Genomic DNA, 21,886 nt, shown 5'->3' on the forward strand with positions numbered 1-21,886 from the left:
ACATCATTGCTTATACTTGGAGACCCAAGAAAATACTAAAGAAAAGCAAGACAAGGCAACTATGTCACAGATACATGATCAGTATTTACGGAACAATTCCAATAAACAAAAACTGGAAAAATCACTTTTATTTTAAACTATCCATGAAAACATCTAAATATCTTTTAAGGAAAAGTCCGAGATGAATCAGAATTTCAACTTTCAACATGTGAGAAAAAAATACTCCCCCAACATAAGGGGAGGAAAATGATGTTGAAGATGTAATTTGTATTAGTAAAGTTAAACACACACATATATATGTGCGTATACATGTGTGTATGTATATATGATACATACATACACACATATATGTGTTATATGCTGTGGAATATTATTTTAACTAGGCAAAAATGTGTTACATTTGTTTATATTGCCTATGTTTAACGACATAAGGTGTGTGCCTAACTATATAAAGATGTGTTGCATCTGTTTCTCCTTGCCTGCTTAAGGCACCTGAATGGTCAATAGCTAGGCAGAGAAAGGATAGGTGGGGCTGCTAGGCAGAGAGAATAAATATGAGGAGAAATCTAGGCTTGATAGAGGAGAAGGAGAAGGAGGAGAAGAGAATGAGGGAGAAAGAAAGGGAGAAGCCTGGGCCAGCCAACCAAGCAGCAGACACAGGGCAGTGCATACAGAAATAAAAAGCCTCAAGACAAAAGGTCAATAAAGAGAAACAGGTTAATTTAAGTTAAAAGAGCTAGTCAGAAACGAGCCTAAGCAAGGCCAAGCATTTATATCTAATATTAAGTCTCTGTGTCATGATTTGGGAGCTGGTTGGTGGCATAAAAGAAAAAGCCTGGTACAGTTATGTGCATGTGTGTGTTTGATTATATGTATGAATGTATATATGAATACACATGTACAAACACACACACAAACAAGAGAAAATTAGATCTAACCAGACCATGAGTAAAAACAAATCTAGATGGATTCAAAATTCAAATGTTAAAATAAAACATTTTTTTTTTTTTTAGGTTTTCCAAGAGAGAGTTTCTCTGTGTAGCTTTGCGCCTTTCCTGGACCTCGCTCTGTAAGCCAGGCTGGCCTTGAACTCACAAAGATCCGCCTGCCTCTGCCTCCCGAGTGCTGGGATTAAAGGCATGCGCCACCACCGCCTGGCTAAAATAAAACATTTTTTCGTGAAAAGAACATTTACAAATTGAGGATACAAAAGGATTAATAATCCATGCAAGCCATATAGGATAATATTTATTAATAGACTATGTAAACAGGAACTGGATGAAATATTTATACCATATAATTTTTATAGCCTAACTTTTAAAAGCCAGTCTACCACTGGGCAGTAATGGCCTGTGTGTGATGGTGACCATGTTCTCAAAAACTTCAGCCCCAGAGTGGTACCGCACACCTTTAATCCCAGCACTCGGGAGGTAGAGGCAGGCGGTTCTCTGTGAGTTGAAGGCCAGCCTAGTCTACAGAGCGAGTTCTAAGGCTACACAGAGAAATCCTGTCTCAAAACAAACAAACAAACAAACAAAGTTCTTTGTTACTTAATATATAAAAAGTGGGCAAAATAATAATAAAAAGAAGACAGCAGTTCAAACCAGAGAAAAGATGAATAGCTGATAGGTAAAAGCTGCGCAGGCTTACCTACTACAACTGTAAATTTGTACAAAAGGTAGAGATGGACTTCTGTAAGACAGGAATATTTTGGATAATACTGAAATGCTAGACACCATGCTGAGAAGCAAACAGTCATCCTTCGCAGAAACACCCCCAACTGCAATTTGATGATACTGAGTAAAGTCAATAATGTGAACAGTCTGTGACCTAACAATCCTCTCCAAATGGATGCTCTGGAGGAACTCTTCTCCAAGGGTTTCTGAAGACATGCTCCAGGATACTCAGCCACCTGCTTTGACACACACTCTTAAGTTGGAGCAGACCTACTGAACACCAATACGGTTACATATATCAAGTGTTTACTCATGGTATGGTATAGGAAGTTGAGAGGCAAAATCAATTGTTTAAGGATATTTACAATATAATGTAACTTATGCAAAAATTAAAGGCCATAGTAACTGTACTCTACTAATTATATAGAAATATAAATATTTAGAGAAAATAAAAAAGCAAGAAACAGGGGTCTGGATAGATGGCTCAGCGGTTAAGAACACTGGCTATTCTTCCAGAGGACCCATGTTCAATTCCCAGCACCCACATGGCAGCTTACAACTATCTGTACCTCCTATTGCAGGGGATCTGACACCCTTATACAGACATACATGCAGGCAAAATACCAACACACATAAAATAAACATAAATAAATATTTTTTAAAAGTAAGAAACAGAGCTAGGACTACCTATAGAGGGAAAAAATAACCAGATTAGGGAAAAATCTATATCAAAGATACTTCACTTATCTCTACTTTTATTTCTAAAGGGTTGAAGGGTAATTATGAAAAAAAAATGGTAAATTATTGTACCTGTACGGAAGTTCATAGATGTTAGCTGTATTATGTAAGTTTATCTTTTATAATATTATATTTTAAAAATACATATGTGTAAATGCTCTAGAATAATATAAAAATGCACATCTTTAGACATTTCCTATGAAGACAGTTCGTAAATCATGGAAAGTTCTTCCCCTACAAACAGATCTCTTACTAAACACTATAAACAGGATTTCTCTCCCTCCATCTGTTGACAAGCATTATGTTAAGGCATGTGATCTACCTTGTTTAAAGACTACAGACTAGGTAGTGCCAAAAGAAATCTAAATAGCTGGATATTCTTATAGGAAAAGTAGCAAGAATTGAATAAAGACTATCAAGATCTAGAAAGATCCAAAGGCCATAAAAGTGAAATGTTTCCAGAAGTTAGCAAAATGGTCAAAATTTTCCTTATAATCAAGAAGTCAAGACAAAAATGTTAATTTTTATAATAATGTGTAAGTTTCTGGTTGAATGTTAACTGGATGGCATGTAGAGGATTGGGTGCAGGGCACACATATCAGTTATTTTCCTATTGCATGTTAAAACTCCACGACCAAGGCAGCTTACAGAAGGTAGGCTTTATTTGGGGTTACAGTTCCAGAGGGATAAGAGTCCATCACCACTGCAATGGGGAAGTGTGGGAGCAGGCAGCCTTGGTGGCTGAAGCAGCGAGGTGAAGGCTCACATCTTTTTTTGTTTGTTTGTTTGTTTTGGTTTTTTTTTGGTTTTTCGAGACAGGGTTTCTCTGTGTAGCTTTGCGCCTTTCGTGGAACTCACTTGGTAGCCCAGGCTGGCCTCGAACTCACAGGGAGCCGGGCGGTGGTGGCGCACGCCTTTAATCCCAGCACTCGGGAGGCAGAGAAGGCTCACATCTTAAACCACAAGCATGAAGCAGAGAAAGCAAACTGGGGATTGCGGGAGGCCCTGACTCCTCAAGGCCTGTCCACAGTGGTGCACTTCTTCTATCAAGGTCACATCTCTGAACCTATCCAAACAGCACCACCAACCAGAGACCAAGTAGTCCAACATCTGACCCTCTGTGGAACTTCTCATTCAAACCATACTTGCACATGTCAACAATATGATCTTACTCAGATAATAATAGATATCTAAGTGTTTTCCTGGAAGTCAAAACTTTAATCAGTAACATATTAATAAGTTCACATAGCAACATACCTGTAGAAGGAGCCTTTCAAATGCCAGAAAGTTATCCCACTTGGCAGTCTGTGGGTGTTTCAGAGTTTGAACTGTGGCCATCCCAAGCTGTAGGAGCCCACAGTGATTTGTAAGAGCTTTGAGGTTGTTCTTGAAGAGTTGAATATAGGACATGAGCTGCCCTGGCGTGACTCTCCCTGGAGAAACATAAAAATTTATCAGTTCAATCTCTTCACTTTTATTAAATAATGGCAAGGAGGCTGTGAACAAACCCTGTCTTAGATGTGCATAGAACTCCAGAGCTGATCAATCTTTCCTAAACTATTATGATTCTTCCAACAACACAAGGACAACATCAAAGCTGATCATATTTGCTGCTTTTGCAAGAAAGAAAATAGGGATTAAGCCAACTGGCCAGAGCCATATTGCTACTAGGACTCATTCTATAATTTCCTAATATCCTAAAATGAGTCTTCAAATAAAGGCACACAAATATTTGTTGATCTCTATGTAGACATCTATGAATGACATATAGACACAAGAATCCAAGATGTAAATGAAAAGCTTTTTAATTGTGTGCATGTAGAAAAAGCATGTTACAGTCATGGCTAAAACCTTTACCAATGGTATCAGAGACTTCATAACTGCATTCATGAGGTTCAAGGCCATCTGTTACATGGCCCAAAAGTGTATGACAAATGAGGGTAAATTGCTAGTGAACGTACAAAGTGCATGTAATCACGTGCACACAGTGAACCAATACACTTCCTTCATTGTCCTTTGATGGACTCATCTCCCACTCTCCGATTTGTTACACTTCATAGCTGATAGTCATCAATGCTTTACACAAGGCTCCTTCCTATATACCAAATTCTCCCCACGAGACAAACATAACTGAAAGTCAATAGATCATTCCTGTAGATTTCACCAATGCCATGTGTGGACTGTTTTCTGAAACTGAGTTTCAACTCTTTATTGCTATACTTACAGTTTTTTAAAATTGTTAATAAAACCACCTGCATTAACTCAGCACATGCATGCACTAAAAGAAACATGCCCTCTTCTGATCCTCAGAGCAATTACACAAGGCAGCATCTATTGACCTCACCCAAGATGCTCAGAGCTGAGTGTCTGCCACAGTGTTAGCTGGCAGCTACCACCTAGTAAGTAGCTGCTGTTGGAGATTAGGATGCACACAAAACAGACCTGGCCATGAGAAACGGAAAAGCCGGAGTCACATTTGCTCTTTGAATAAATGTTTTTGAAGAGATTAAAAAAATACTGAAGTTCTTTCTTATCAATATATCACGGCAAGCATCTAAAAAACAGAACAGAAAATGTCTGTACCTCCTGAGGTTCTCTGCTTCCTTAACAAGGTACAGACTCATCCTGATATCCATCCATCCATCCACCCATCCATCCATCCATCCATCCATCTCTGTGTTTCTCTAGTTGGCATACAAAATAATAGGTTTCATCTAGGACATCTTCATATTATATATCACTGAATTTTGCTTTCATTCTCCTCAACTACCCTCTCCCATCCCTTGTTCTCGAAGTGCAACCTAACAATTTACTTGTTCACGTACCAATGAAAAGAAAAAAGAAAAGAAAAACTTCATCATATACTTCTTCCCTTGCTCTTAGGTTTATTAAGATACTGTTGCCGGGCGGTGGTGGCGCACGCCTTTAATCCCAGCACTCGGGAGGCAGAGCCAGGCGGATCTCTGTGAGTTCAAGGCCAGCCTGGACTACCAAGTGAGTTCCAGGAAAGGCGCAAAGCTACACAGAGAAACCCTGTCTCGAAAAAAAAAAAACAAACAAACAAACAAAAAAGATACTGTTTATATACAGTGAAAATCCACCCTTTTCTAGTGTGCAGTTCTGTGAATTTTGATGCATACATACAGTATTTGTGGTGGGTAACCACCACCACCATTTAGATGCACATCATTTCTATCATTCTAACACTCTCCCTCTTTGTAGTCAACTCCATCTCCAACTCTACTCCTTGATGAGCACTAAAACGCCTTCCTCTGGCTTCTGTTGGCTAGTTGTTTCCTTTCTAGAGTGTCCTATATGGGACCACACAGATGTAACTATTTGAGTCTGGCTTTTTTCACATTAGGATAGTGTATTTGAGATTCATCCATGTTCTTGAATTAAATAATAGCTTTCTCCTTTTACTTGCTGAATATTACTTCATTGTATTAGATTTACTAAAGCTTAGGCATTTAGTTGTCTTTCCACAGCAAATGATCATTGGGGTAATCTTCATTCTTAAAACTGTAAATAGTCCTTCACCAATATCTGAGTACAGGTTTCACGCATATACACGCAGCTATGGCTTCGTTTTTTCTTTGGCAAATTTCCAGGAGTTGGGTCATGTGCTAAGTGCACACTTACTATAAGAAACTGGCAACCGAAGGCCAAACGGGCCGACTCACATCAACGTGTGAGAGTTCTAGTCACCCCAGAGCCTCACCAGCACTGGGTAGTGTCAGTTCCATTTATTTTAGCTATTCTAACAAGTGTGTAGTAAGAGGCCCTTGTGGTTTGAACTTGCATTTTTCTAAGGACTACTAAAGTTGATCATCTTCTCAGGTGCCTATCTGACATCCCACACTTTTTCAAGTAAAATGCCCATTCAAACCTTTCCCTGTGCCTTAATTGTTTTCCTTATTATTGGTTTGTACCACTAACTTTCAACTATCTATTGATTTGCTATATATTTTCATGCCAGGCACAGAAATAAATACATTGCTGCTAGTAGTAAACTTACGGACAAATGTCTCCTTGATGCTCTCCTGATTAACTCGGGTTGTCTCATGAATTACAAGTAATGTTACATACTTTTTGTACAAATGATTGTCATTTTTGTGCCACAATATGCTGACACACACTTACTATATTAAATATGTGAAAAGAACCATTGGTCTAAAGTGCTTAGACCCCAAGATTGGTATGCACTCTGAACTTAGCCCACTGCTTGCAAATGATGCTGGACCACACCCTCAGCTCCTCGATGCATTTCTGGATGTGCAACAGTGCAGATGACGTCAGTGTGGCTCCTGGAGGGCACGTTTCAGTGCACTGAAAGAGACAGCCATGCTTGCCTAGCATGTTCAAGGCTCCAGGTTCAATCCTTGGTGCTGGAGCGAGGGTGGAAGGAGCTAAGGATATAGCTCCATGGTAGAAGGCCTTCCTGGTATGCAGAAAACAGTGGGTTCATACTTCAGCACGACAGGAGAGTGACGGGTGGGGTGGGATGAGGAGATCCATATAACAATCATACACATTTTATTCCACATGATGGTAACAACAAAGAAACATAAGTCTCCAGAGTGTGACAGGCTCCCTGTGTGTCCTGTGATTCTGTTTTAGAGAGGCTACCGGAAATGAGAATCAGTAAAGAACTTGCCAGACGATCTGCTTAGATTTTTATTGTAATAACTCTATGTTCTAGTTTGATCTCACCTACTCTAGGCAAGTGGTCTGCTACTGAGCCCTCCCCTAGCCTCAGCATATGCTCATTTTGAAGACAAGGGTGTCTCCAATTAGAAGACAGAACTTCTCCTGTTCGCACTGCTCAGACTTCACTTAGCCACTATACCTAGGTAATGCCTCCTTTCCACATAAGCCTTGTGATCTAAAGAAACAAACTATTTCTTAACAAGAAAGGCCAAGCAAACCCCACACCGTGAGCTGGTAATCACTAAGCATCAGTGCTCTGATCCACAGTCCATCCTCTTCTCCCATACCCACGCCACCACCACGTCATAGGCTATGCCATGACAGTGGGTCACTTCTCTGACTGGAGTAACATACAAACTGGAGGTTGGCAAACGAGTATTTCACACAGATGCTTTAAAGTAAACTTGTGACAGTTTTTGGAATTTAAGCACAACCTTATACAAAAAAAAAAAAAAAAAGTAAACCAACCAATTAACTAACAAAAACTCTTCCAAGATCATGCTTCAGTGATCCTGCATGATGAGTCCATCAGTGACCTGTAATTTAGGTGCATTTCCCCACTTCTGCACCTTTTATTTGTAAACTGTTTTTACTAGGGTTCTTTACGTGTTTTAGAGCATTGCATTTACAAAGTGAAAATGCTGTGAATATTGCATATTTCATGTGTTTGTAATAAAAGTTACAAGTAATTAGACAGAAGTGGTTTTGCACCAATGTTATTATGTCAAGTAAAGTCATCCAACACCCCCCCCCCCCCGCCCAAAAAAATGCTACCATGGGAAATTAAATAAAGCTCCCCAGTTCCCTTCAACTAGACAGCAAGCAGTGAAGAGGTAACAGAATTGTTGGCCATCCTTCACTTTATGAAAGAGAAGGGGGACCTGTCAGGCAGATTTACATGGCGATTTCAAAATGTCAACCCAGAGGCTTTGCAAGACAATTTTAAGGACCATAAAAAAGGTTACTTTATATCAAGACCACAATGATATACAGCAACTTTTTAACAAGTGACACTTTGATGCTGGACACGTGACTTTTAAGTCTTTAAACTACTAATTCAGTACATTAAAGCAAACTTCTTAAAATACAATTCTCTCGTGGGGAAAAACAAAGTAAATGGGCAGTGCTGAGCAGCACAAGCTACAGACAGAGCTGAGTGCTAATGAAGCGATGCCCATCCGCAGCTCTGCAGCTCAGCTCTGCTGGCCATGCTTGTCCTGGCCTGCATCCCCCCAGATGGCCACTGTCTTCAATGCGTTTCCCTTTGCCTCCAGTGCTAATCAGCCTCCTCTTCTCTACCACTTCCCAAGGAGCTGCCTTCAACTCTTTATATCAAGTCCTATATTTGCTATAAGATTAATGTGTAGCAATTAAATATATCTTTTTAACTGTACCAGAATTTATTAAGATTATTATTGTTTTTGTTAATGCTCTGATTACAAGGGTGTGTGTGTGTGTGTGTGTGTGTGTGTAATGGGCTGTTTCTGAAGGTAAATTCTCCTTTCACAATGAGTCCTGATGCCTAATGTGATTTTTAAAAACACAAGTTTTTTTCAGAAATGCAGATAAATAACATACAGAACAGGGAAGCAACTCTGCTAGATTTAACTATTCATAGCAGACAGCACTATTGGAGCAAACAGAATGTTGACTTAATAGACCACACGAAGAGCCAAATGTTGCATAATGACAAGAGCTAATGTAGAAAGGGGACTTATTGGAAAAGGGGTTTCAATTGAGAGAGAAGAGAGAATAAAGGGGAAGATATAATCAGAGTACACTGTAAGACTGAAAGAATAAAATACAATTTTTATGGCTGAGCAATCCTGTAAATTATGTACAAAAGGCCGAATGTCTACCCTGAATACGTGGGTTTCTCAGGAGAACCCCAGGGATGATGGGAAGCAGCAGAAGGAGATCAGGATGTAATCTACAAACAGACAAAAGCATTCAATCCCCCCCCCCCCCCGTTGCCTATCATAACTTGCATTACATGCTTAAGCTGTTTTATCTGGTGTCATCTACAAAAGACATCACATTGTTCAAGTCCTAAAAAGATATCAAGTCCTTCTTTGTTTTTTTCACTTCTCAGCTTCCTGCCTTTCAAATCATCTGTCCCTTTGTTTGTGCCTGGTCAGAATTTATTGGCAAATACATTTCATTTCAGAAGCATAGTTTTAGTATTACATGCTTTTTCTATAGGTTACATCTAAATGTTCAAAAGCAGTCAACACTGTTTAAATCAATATAAACTATATAACTATTCATAGCAAGGCTCAATTATATGCCTGCAGTTATACTGTCTTATTCACAAGTTACTTTGAGAAGCAGATGGTGAGGGTAGGGGGTGGAGGATACGACACTAATGCTTTATTGTACAATGTGATCATCTGAATTTCCCATAAGCTTGTACTAGTATCTCTTCTTTAATACTCTCCTGACTCTGAAACAAAGTAATGTCTGTTTCATGTAGAATGGACAGATGTTTATTTTTCTCTGGGAAATTTGACTTTATTAGTACCACTGACTTCTACAATGGGTAAAGCTCTGTCTTTCAACAGCCACAGAAATTGAGGAGTAATAGTAACTGCCTGCTTCCCACCTCAACTGAGGTCGAAGGGTAAAGAAATATGGTTAAGGTGCAGATGGAGAGATTTAAGCCACACATGAGAAAAACATTTCCTGTTCATGATGGCTATTAGACACAGAAACAAAATATTAAAAGGGAGGGGCAGGGAGAGAGAAGAGCACATAAATCTTCCTCCACGGGGATGTGAAGGGCAGTATACACAGCCATCTGTACAGTGAAGCTTGGACAAAGTGCAGCTGTGAACTGATGTCCACTTTATAACCCCATAAATACTCAGGAAGATTTGGGGTAGGCCTTGATAGTATGTGTTCTGGTCACACATGATTTTAGCCCTGTGAGCACAGTGTATACAGTCAGAGTAGAAGAAGAAACGAATGTGAAAATAGCATGTAGTTCTATGAAGCAAATCAATTCAATGTCCAAAGAAATCTGCCAGAGGATCTTTTGAGGCTAGTCTGGAATAAAGTACAACCATCCCAGGATCACAAGTCTCCAAGAGAAAATAAACAGTTCTCACTAAAGTTACACGAAACGGTGAAATATGAAACCACCAGAAACAGTTTATGGCTTGCCTTTCTATGAACCCCTGCCTCCCCAGGACTAACACTGCCTCAGCAATAGAAACTCAGTGGACAGCAAGGACGAAACTCCGTGATCAAGGGACAGAATAGCAGGTGCCAGCGGAACCTTTCCTTGGTAAGCCGACTCAGATGCAAAGAACTTCTGCTCTTAAAAGAACCTCTGGTGCCGGGCGGTGGTGGCGCACGCCTTTAATCCCAGCACTCGGGAGGCAGAGCCAGGCGGATCTCTGTGAGTTCGAGGCCAGCCTGGGCTACCAAGTGAGTTCCAGGAAAGGCGCAAAGCTACACAGAGAAACCCTGTCTCGAAAAACCAAAAAAAAAAAAAAAAAAAAAAAGAACCTCTGATAAAGAAACTCCCACTCAGGAGCCAAAAGCCTTTTCGCCATTTCATGCTCTTAGGTTGGTTTGTTTTTTTTAACTCTGGCCCCAAATTCTCTTATTCAGAATCCCTTTGTGGCTAACTACAGGAGCCTAACTCTCATGCACCTTCCACCTCCAGACAAAGGAGCTATTCAGTAAATAGACAGCTACATTTAGAAGAGGGCAAGAGAAGGAGAGTTCTGAAGTATGCTACATCAAAAACTCAGGATGGCCTCAGAGACCAAAGGAAACTGTTTTTTTAAAGATTTATTTATTTATGTATACAGTGTTCTGCCTACATGCCTGCAGGCCAGAAGAGGGCACCAGATCTCATTACAGATGGTTGTGAGCCAATGTGGTTGCTGGGAATTGAACTCAGGACCTTTGGAAGAACAGCCAGTGCTCTTAACCTCTGAGCCATCTCTCCAGCCCCCAAAGGAAACTTCTTATCTCAGCTGTCCCTGCTCCCACTAACAAAAGAAAAAAAACAGGGTCAGGTGGTGGTGGCGCATGCCTTTAATCCCAGCAATCAAGAGGCAGAGGCAGGAGGATCTCTGTGAGTTCAAGGCCAGCCTGGTCTCCAAAGTGAGCTCCAGGATAGCCAATGGTACAAAGAGAGAGAGAAACCCTGTCTCCAAAAAGAAGGAAGGAAGGAAGGAAGGAAGGAAGGGAGGGAGGGAGGGAGGGAGGGAGGGAGGAAGGAAGGAAGGAAGGAAGGAAGGAAGGAAGGAAGGAAGGAAGAGAAAATCAGGAAGGTGGTCTTGAGAAACAGACCAGTAGTTAAGAGTGCCTACTGATTTGGCAGAGGACCTGCATTAAGTTCCCAGTGCCCATATTAGGTGGTTCACAACTCCCTGTAGATATAGCTCCAGAGGATCCTAGCCTCTCCCAGGATAAACACACACACACACACACACACACACACACACACACACACACACAATTAAAAATAAAATAAATCTTGAAAACAACCGCAGGAGGGACGTCTTCCGGAAATGGAGTTGTCTAGGACTCCAGTGGCCCGAATCACTGCTGCAGATCTCTGTAGTCTTCACTTCTATAGAATCATGCAGGACACGGGTCCTGATCTCAGCTCAGGGAGCAGCCTTGCCTTGAGCTGACTATAGTGAAATTCACCTTGTGATTACAGAAAAGGAGCTCACAGTGTGTCTTGACAGATGCTTTGTGCAGTGCCATCTTGAAATGGGATAGTTCTAGAGTGCATCCCTACTAGAGGCCTGATAGAGGCCAGTGACCACAGCATCCCTTCCTCTCCCAGACTCTGTCATCCTGTACCACACTGGCTTGTACAATAGGACACCATTCGCCAGCCAAGCTGTTGCAGCTCACTACCCTGTGCCTACAGACCTCCTAAGAGGTTTTCCACAGCTTCCACCCTCTGCCTACTTGGGGCCTAAGCCCAGCTGCGAAGCCCTGCCCCTGACACCTATACCAATACAAAACCCAGAACCCTGGGGACCCCTCAGTCCCAGCCCAGCAAAGCAGTTGTGACCCAGCCACAAGCTTATCCTCTTGATAGATTCATCCATTTGTTTACTCATTTGCTTCATTGGGCAATTGTTTTCTCCCCCCTTTCCCCGCCCACCACTTTATTGACATCTCCATCCTCTTCCTGGCTTTTTGTATCCACACTGTACTGTACTTAACTATAGTATTTGGACTTTATATATCTTATTGGCTGTATTTATTGTTGCTATTGTTTCTTCACATTTAAAACTTGCATCTTTTTTTATTCCCCTTCTTACATGTATCTAACCAGGGGGAGGGTGTTAAAATACTGTTTTAGAGTTACTTTATTGTATGTGTATATTTTGCCTGCATGTATGCATGCATGTGTACCATTTGCATGCCTGATTCCCAGGGAGGTCAGTAGAGGGCATCAGATCCCTGGGAACTGGAGGTACAAATGGTTGTAAGCCACCATGTGGGAGCTAGGCATGAAATAGGTCCCCTGTAAGAACAGCAGGTACTCTGACTGGTAAACATCTCTCCTGACCCCTCTCACTTTGTTTTCAAACTTTCCCATGATTGGAATTTTGTTTTGATTTTCTTCTCTTTTAATCTCTTGCTCATTTTTCTTCCTCCATAATATTTCTCTATACTTCTCCTCTCCCTTTTCTTTTCATTTATATAACCTTGCTTCTCATGTGTTTTCCTTTTTCTATGCTGTGAAAAAACAGATCCAACTCTGTCAAGGCTTTAGAATACCTGATCTCAAACTATCCTACAGAGCCATATTAACAGAAGCATCATGGTACTGGCACAAAGATGAGACATGTAGACCAATGGAATAGGATAGAAGACCCAAAAATTAACCTTAATCCACTTAATTTTCAACAAAGACATCAAAAGTATACATTAGAAAAAAGATAGGTTTGCACTGGGGAAAATTGGAGATCAACAGCTATGATAGGAACATAGATCTCTATCTTATCATCCTGCACAAAGGGTAATTCAAAATGAATCAAGGACATAGGAAATGTTAAAAGAAAGCATAGATAAAACACTTCAAGACACAGGCAAGGGGGCTGGAGAGATGGCTCAGAAGTTAAGAGCACTGGGCGGCTATTCCAGAGGACCAAGGGTCAATTCCCAGCATCCACATGTGGCTCAAAATTGTCTGTAACTCCAGTTCCAGGTAATCTGGTGCCCTCTTCTGACCTCTGTAGGCACCAGACACATGCGGTACATAGACTTACATACAGACAAAACACCAACCTATATAAAATTAAAGTTAATTAATTAATTTTTTTAATGTAGACATAGGCAAAGACTTTCTGAACATGACTACAAACGCACATAAAATAATCCCAAGAACTGATAAATGGGATGACAGGAAATTAAAAAGGGTTTTCACAGCAAAGAAAACAATCATGTGAAAATAGCCTAAAGGACTGAAAAAATCTTTGCCAACTATGTATCAGACAGATGATTACTATCTAGAATATATAAAAAGCTGCAAAAAATAAATACCAAATAATTTCCAATCGACAAATGAGCTAAACAAAGAATTAAAAATGACAAAGAAAGATCTGAATTAGTGTTCACATCTTTTGCCACCGAGAAATGCAAATTAACACTGCTTTGAGATCTGATCTCACCCAGGTCAGAATGGCTAGCAACATGAAAACAAATGCTGACAAGGTTGTGGGGGAGAGGGACCCTAATAAACTCTGCTAGGAATATAAACTGAAATAATCACTATGGAAGTCAATATAGAAATTCCTCAAAAAGTGAGGGGTGCAAATGATAGATCAGTGGGTTAATAATGTGCTTCTGGCCTGATGACACCAATTTGATCACCAGAACCTATACAAAAGGCGAGATGCATTGATATATATATATATAATCTCAGCACTATTACTGAGAGAAGGGAGGTGGAGACAGGGTAATTAGCATAGTTCTCTGGTCAGATAGCCTGATGTATACTGTGCAGCATTAGAAAAAAGAGAGAACCCTCCTCAATAAGGCAGAAGGCAAAAACTGACTGTTAGGTGGGTGGTAGAAGTGCACGCCTTTAATCCCAGCACTTGGGAGGCAGAGGCAGGAGGATCTCTGTGAGTTTGAGGACAGCCTGGTCTAGAGAGTGAGTTCCAGAATAACCAGGGCTGTTACACATAGAAGCCCTGTCTCAGAAAAAAATAAAATAATTTTAAAAAGTTGTCCCTGACCTCCACACAAGCCCTCACTCATACACACATGCATACATATTCATGCACACACACACTAAATCAATAACATAATTTTTAAATTAAAATAGATCTGCCATATGATCTAGCTATTCCACTCCCAGATGTACATCTAAACAATGCTAAGTCACCATACCACAGAGATTCTAGCACATCCATGCTTATTGCTACAATATTTGCAATATCTAAGAAATGGAACTAAGCCTACCTATCTACCAATAGAAGATGGATAAAGAAAATGTAAACACAATGGAGTCTTATTCAGCTGTAAAGTAAAATCATGGTAGATAACTGAAAAACCATGGGCAGGTAAATGTATAGAACTAAAGGACATTATGTTAAGTGAAATAAATGCTATAGCCCAGACTGGTTTAAAATTTATTATATAGGCCAGGTTAGCCTCAGAATCATGGCAATCCAGTCTCCAAATTGACCTGTCTTATAAGAAAAAAAAATGTTTGAGTCAGGGTCTCATATAGTCCAGGCTATGTGAACTTCTGATCCTCCTGCCTCGGCCCACTGAGGGCTGAGATTACAAGCATGTACCACCAGGCCAAATTTTATCCAGTGCTGAACTGAACCTAGGGTTTGGGGATCACTAGGCAAGACTCTGCTACAACCCCAGCCCTCATTAGATTCCTCAAGGAAAGTCTCCATTTAGAAAGGAAATGATGGTAATTACTATCAGGAAAGTCTCCAAAACTATTAAACTCATTAGTAGAGATGAATATGTAGTCTAATTCAGAATACTTCACTTCTGCAATGGCAGTGTGGAAACCTTTTAAGTCTCTAGCATGAAAGCCAAAAGTTAAAGTTTTCAAAAAAAAAAATTGCAGCTATAATAAGTTAAAGAAATATAAAAACAATATGTTGATTGTAAACACAAAAATATACATTTGGGGAATAGGGTAAAAAAAAAAGCCTAGGCATTTGTTTGTGATCAAAGTTGTTGTGAGCTTAAAATAGTCTATTACAACAATATGTCTTCTGCAAGCTCAGGGTGAGCACAGAACAGAAAACTGCAGCAGATGCCCAAACAGGAAAAAGACAGGAATTAGAGCTTCACACTGCAGAACAAACACCACAGCACAAAGGTAAACACAGCAAGGGGTAACAAATAAACAAACAGAAAACAACCCAACCAGCAGAATGAGTCCTGACAAGAGAGAACCGAAATAGAGTTGAAGTGGCCATCCAAAAGACACGAAATGGCTGAATGGGTGGAAAACAAGATCTAAGTGTAGGCTGCCTACAGGGGATACCTTTTAGCTTAAAAGACACACAAGGACTGAAAGTAATGGATGAATAAAGATAGCTCATACACACATCGGACAATAGAAAACAAACAATGGTCTACACTTTATAAGACCAAACAGTATTCAAGCCAAGACTGTTACAAGAAGTGGACATACATAGTGTAAATACATCAAGGAGATGAGGGATAGGTCAGTGGTTGAGGGCATTTATTGTTCTTGGAGAGGGCTTGGGTTTGGTTCCCAGCATCCACAGGGAGCTCACAGGGGATCCATCTTCTGAAATCCCTGTGTACGAGGCACATGCAGTGGTGCACAAACATGCAGGCAAAACACTCACACACATAAAATAAATCAATCTTTAATATTTAGGTATGAACATATGTCAAAGCATTAAGTGGGTAAAGCAAATATTCATAAATCTAAAAGGAGAATTAGGCTCTAGTTCAATAATAGGAGACTTCAATGACCTACTTAGTCCAATTAGACCTAACAGACCATCCATCCAGGAGTAGTGAAATATGCATGCTTCTCTAGGACTCAAGGAACACTCTAGGAAGGAAAATTCTCTAAGGGAGACAGAATATTAATTACAAAACAAGTCTTAATGAGTTCAAGATTGAAATAGTTTGGTATATGCTCTCTGACCACAACAGTACAAAGTCAGAATCAACAACAGAGGAATCTTAGAATGTTCACAAACATGCAGAATGAAACAACATACTCCTCCTAAGAAACCAATAGATAATAAACCCAAAAGGGAAATTTAGACATGATTTGAGACAAGAAAGAAAGGAAGGAAGGAAGGAAGGAAGGAAGGAAGGAAGGAAGGAAGGAAGGAAGGAAGGAAGGAAGGAAGGAAGGAAGGAGAAAAGGAAACAGGGTTGGAGAGATGGCTCAGAAGTTAAGAGCACTTACTGCTCTTGCAGAGGTCCAGAGTTCAGTTCACAACCTCCTTAACTCTAGTTCCAGGGAGGTGTGATGTATCTGGTCTGACCTACATTGGGCATCTGCACTTATGTTCATGATCTCTGTCTCTGTCTTTGTCTTTGTCTTTGTCTTTGTCTCTGTCTCTCTCTGTCTCTCTCTCTCTCTCTCTCTCTCTCACACACACACACACACACACACACACACACACACACACACACACAGTATAGGTACTTAGCTGGTAGTGCAGTCTGGGAAGGTCTACAAGGTGTGGCCTTGCTAGAGGAAGTAAAGCATGGTGGGGTGTGAAGCTTCAAAGCCTGGTACCATTCCCAGTGTGTATCCCTCTCTGTCTCTATTTCTGTCTCTGTCTCTGTCTGTCTCTCTGTCTGTCTCCCTCCCTCACTCTCTCTCTCTGTAATACACACACAATGAAAAATAAAAAATTCTTAAGAAAAAATACACACAACCAATCAAAATTTATGGGGTACAACATTCTAAATGGTAAATTTATGCCAATAAAAACTTACAGATCCCAAATAGTCTAACATTGACTGCATTATTTTCTTCCTTATGCTAACTTAAGGTTTGTTCTTTTTCTAGTTCCTTGTATAAGTAAACACAATGACTGTTCTTTTTCTAGTTCCTTGTATAAGTAAACACAATGACTGTTTACTTATACAAGGAACTAGAAAAAGAACAAACCTTAAGTTAGCATAAGGAAGAAAACAATGCAGATCAGAACAAAAGTTCAATAAGAAAACAGAAAACCCACAAAAGGGGGGGGGTGTAAAATCAGAGTTGGTTTCTCATAAACAGAAGCAAACAATCAACAAGAGAGATGGAGAAAGAGCACCACGCACTCTTCCGGCACACAAACCTGGTTCAGGAGGGTGCCAAGCTGGAAACCACACAAAGCTGGGCCTAGATGAACAGCAATGCCAAGGACTGTATCTAGCAGGAGGCCTGTGCTGAACTCAAGACCCAAAGACCACTGGGTGAGGAGTTCATCATCTTTTATCCCGTGACTCCCACCTGCCCCAGATGATCAGAAAACAGTAGCCTGCTTTTGATATGACCCAGGGGAGCTGGCTGCCTCACTCATTGGTCTGCTGTGCTCAGTAAGTTCTTAGGCCTGGCTTTCTGATAGGATTTTGATACTCATGCATCTGTGTGGTGATGGTTTAATTTGATAAGTTCCCAGGTGGTAATGATTTACTTGTGCAAATAACTCTTCTGTCAGTCTATGGCTCATTGTTTGTGATGGACACACAATGATTGTTTACTTATACAAACACATTCAGTCATTCAAAACGCAGCCTGAAAGCTGAAATTTTATATGATATAGAATAATTTAGAATATCTGCAGCCTGATCTCCCTCTCTACAAGAACCTAATAGATAAGAAATACACATAATAACTGAAACAAGGTCTAGCTGTATATCCCATGTTGGCTTGGAACTCTCTACTTTGCCCAGGCTATCCTCCAACTCTTTTTTTTGGGGGGGGGGTTGGTTTTTTGACACAGGGTTTCTCTGAGTAGCGTTTGGAGCCTGTCCTGGATGTTGCTCTATAGACCAGGCTGGCCTCAAACTCACAGGTTTCACCTACCTCTGCCTCCCGAGTGCTGGGATTAAAGGTGTGCACCACCACCGCCTGGCTTATCCTCCAACTCTTGCTCCTCCTGCCTCATCTTATAATCTCTAGAAAGAATTCCATGAGTTCTCTTATTTTAAATGTAAATGTTTTACTTTTTGAGCATTTCATGCATGAGTACTCTATTAGTATCATTTCCACCCCACTTCTCCTGTTCATACACACTCCCTCGCCAATTCAAGACCTCTACTTCTTTAATTACTTACATGTTCTCTCTCTCTCTCTCTCTCTCTCTCTCTCTCTCTCTCTCTCTCTCTCTCTCTCTCTCTCTCTTTCTCTCTCTCTCCATTTGTTGCACATATGCTCATACATTTGAGGCTGACCACTTTGGGATTGGATGACCAGACAAGACTGTCTCCTTTTTGACATCTAACAGTGACTCCACTGGGAATTGGGCCAACTTTAAATCCCATAGATTATGGCAATCTTTTCAATAATGATTCTCAAAGATGTCCAGTGAACCCACATTCCTGACACACTTTCAGGGCTCAACTAGGTTGATAAGATGGAAGTTCTGTTACTGTGCTGTTTTGTACTTTTGACATAAAAACGATGGTGGTTGAAAGTGTTGGGCCTCTTAACACCAATTAAGACAGTGGTACCAAATCATACAAGTAGTCATCTCCACTTCAGAATAGCCATGATGCAATGCTGCTCATCTGACCATACTGCAGCCTTGGGAACCAATCGCTCCACTTCAGAATGGCCGTGATGCAATGCTGCTCATCTGACCACACTGCAGCCTTGGGAACCAATCGCAGAGGAGGCGGTGAGGTGGTAGAACAGCAATGTTCTGGTGTGCCTCCACAGAGTCAGGGCACCAGGGAGAAACCGTACTCTCTAAGTGAGCGTGAGGACAAGTTAGGAGTCTAGAGAGGAGAAAGAGGGAAACTAGAAAGCACAGAGAAGGCTGGGAGATGGCCCAGTGAGCAAAGCATTTGCAGTGCAAGAGTGAAGATCTGAGCTCAAGTCCCCAGGGCCCAGAGAAACCTAGCCCAGCACTGTGCTCAATAGCCCCAGTGCACTGGAGGGTAAGGAATGTGTGGTCCTGTTTTGGAAAGTGAAGTGGAAATAGGATGAGAGGCTAAGACTCTAAGGTCCATAAACCACATTAACTGAACTCCATCTGCAAGGCATAACCACGGATGACAGGTCTATACAGTAGCAAACTGGAAGGAAAGAACAGAAGGCGTGAACCTACCAGAAAGAGGCAACTGTCAGAAAAGCAGGATGATGTGAGGACAATAGGGGGACATCCCAAGGAAGAAGACATGACAGATGCCCCAGAGACATCAAGTAGAACAAAAACATCAGAAAGGAAGTCTGTAGACATAAGCAGTCACACATCACACTAAAGCAGAAACACTGACAGGTTCTTTCCATCAGGCCCACACTTGGTAGCAACCCATTCCCTGAAGCAAGGTCGACAGCACCTATCATGGCCGTTCTTCAAATGGTCAGGAAGACAGACACAGACACTGCCTGGGGAGGTTTCAGATTAATGTACATTACACCGTGCCAGGTGCTAAGAAAAGAGTGGTGGCTCCTTAGAACCAGAGTTACCGAGGAAGGGGTGGAAGGTGAGGAAGACGGAAAATCGTCACTAACTCTTCAAAGAAAGCAATACCACGTTAGGTCAAGAAAAACAACACGGGTCTGACAATGAAACACAAAGATGTGAGCTCGTGTGCACACATGCTTGGGACTGCATGTTGGAAAGTGAGTAATTATATTAGTCAAGGTTGTGGCAGAAAAATGATGGTAAACACAACCGGGAAAATGCCTAATTCTTAAAGAAGGGGCTTTTCACTAGCGTGTAAGCTAAGAACCGTGCAGTGTTAGTAAGAAACCCAAGGGGAAGGAGCACAGGCAACTGCACTGTCAAGAAGGAAGGCAGGCAATAACCCTAACTGTGTGTGTCCTCAACTCACTACCATGCTCGCACCTCTCTCTAGTTAACCCGACTGCACGGTAAAGGGCAGAGAGCCTCTGAAGGCAGTCCTGGAGGTCAGCCTCTGGGGTGTGATGAGAGACGGGGAGAAAGCAGAGTCAGAGGAGTGAGCAAATCCAAGTATTTCAGACAGCAGGGATCTGCTTCCGCGAAGGCTCCTACTGAGGAGCAGAGGATAAAGGGAGAAAGTCGGAGAGCACACGGGTGCACCCCAGGGCCTGAAGGCATAGAGCTGTTCGGAAGTAGCATGCTCTAGGTCTGGGCAGCTTCTCGAGGCCATGTGGACCCCTGGGAGGGCTTTGAGCAAGGGCATGACACAATCATGGCTGCACTTGAAGCAGTATAGACACCCTCTGGACTCCTCTCTCTAGATGGGGGCTTGAGAAGGAAGTCTGACAGACACAGGCTTGTATCTTCACTTAATTTCTACATGACAGTATCCCAGCCCAGCCAGTAGACCAATGGTTCTCAACCTATGGGTCGCAATCCCCTTTCCCACAGGGGTTGCATGTTAGATATTTACATTATGATTCATAACTGTAGCAAAATTACAGTTATAAAGTAGCAATGAAAATAACTTTATAGTTGGGGGTCACCACAGCACAGGGAAGTGTATTCAAGGGTCACAGTGTTAGGAAGGCTGAGAACCACTGCAGTAGACAGAAAGCATATCAGCTATTTGAACACAGAAATTTAACACATACAGTTGTTAACTGGCTAAGTAAGAATAAGAGGAACCTAAGGGCATCATGGGCAGATGCAGTTGCCAACACCATGGTGGAGAAAACAAAACTAAAGAGACCTATAGGTTGAATTTAGAGCCCTGAGAATGGAGCATTCCTCAGCTGGCTGGTCCCTCTCAGGAGTGGAAAGCATAAAGCTACTTCTCTAGGTGTTGGATGAACTGCAACTGTGACCCCGGGGAGCATCAGCCGGGTGGTGGTGGTACTTCCAGGATGCAAGCAGACAAGAAGGAGCAAGTACTTTCCTTATCCCCAGCCCCAGTCTCCCTCAGTACTCCTTATCAGCACAGCCTGTCAGGGAGCCAGATGGAAGAGAAGTGTGCTCTGCTGAGTTCTCCCTTTCTCCTGCTCCTTCTTTCTCTCCTTCACACACACACACACACACACACACACACACACACACACACACACACACACAAACTCACTCGCGCCCTCTCTCTCTGTCTCTCTCTGTCTCTCCTCTTAGTCACAAAATTCTTCCTAATCAAAAAAAAATCATAAATTCGACAAAAACACAGCTGGTATCCAGCCCAAACACGGTGAACTCAAGGACCAAACCCAGGAAGCAGAGTCCTCTCATGCTGCTCAGAGGTTTCATTCTCAAACTCCAGTGAACAGAACTTTGCCCCAGTTTTATAGATAAATTGAAACTGGGCTAATAAACCACAGAAGTGTGACCCACTCTTAAATATAACTGACTTTGTGTCCTCCACAATCTGGAGAAACTACAGTTACAGAAAACACAATGTCCTGTAAAGCAGACAAGGATGCAGCAAAGGATAAGGACTGAGAAAACTGTCCTCACAGTTAGTGGTCTGGGGAAAACTTCGGTGCAAAGGTATCAGTATCCAGGCTGCACTTGACTAAGAAACACTGAAATACGCCTGCCCATCTGCTTCCATGCTCCTGGCTCTGATGATCATAGACTCACGCTCTGAAACTGTAAGCAAGCCCCCAACGAAATGCTTTCTTGTATTTAAAACAAAGCACT

At 41.5% G+C, this 21,886-nt stretch overlaps 1 protein-coding gene across 1 annotated transcript in view; it reads right to left on the reverse strand.

Moving 5' to 3' along the window:
- Window positions 1–21,886, reverse strand: part of Scfd2 (sec1 family domain containing 2) — a 323,332-nt gene that overhangs the window by 269,567 nt on the left and 31,879 nt on the right. Inside the window, exon 4 of the mRNA XM_052735152.1 lies at window positions 3,672–3,847. Coding sequence (XP_052591112.1) covers window positions 3,672–3,847 — 176 coding nt within the window. The remainder of the gene's footprint in view (window positions 1–3,671; window positions 3,848–21,886) is intronic.

Source organism: Peromyscus californicus, unplaced genomic scaffold, assembly GCF_007827085.1.
Source record: "Peromyscus californicus insignis strain IS unplaced genomic scaffold, ASM782708v3 Scaffold_13__1_contigs__length_99412109, whole genome shotgun sequence".
NCBI lineage: Eukaryota > Metazoa > Chordata > Mammalia > Rodentia > Cricetidae > Peromyscus > Peromyscus californicus.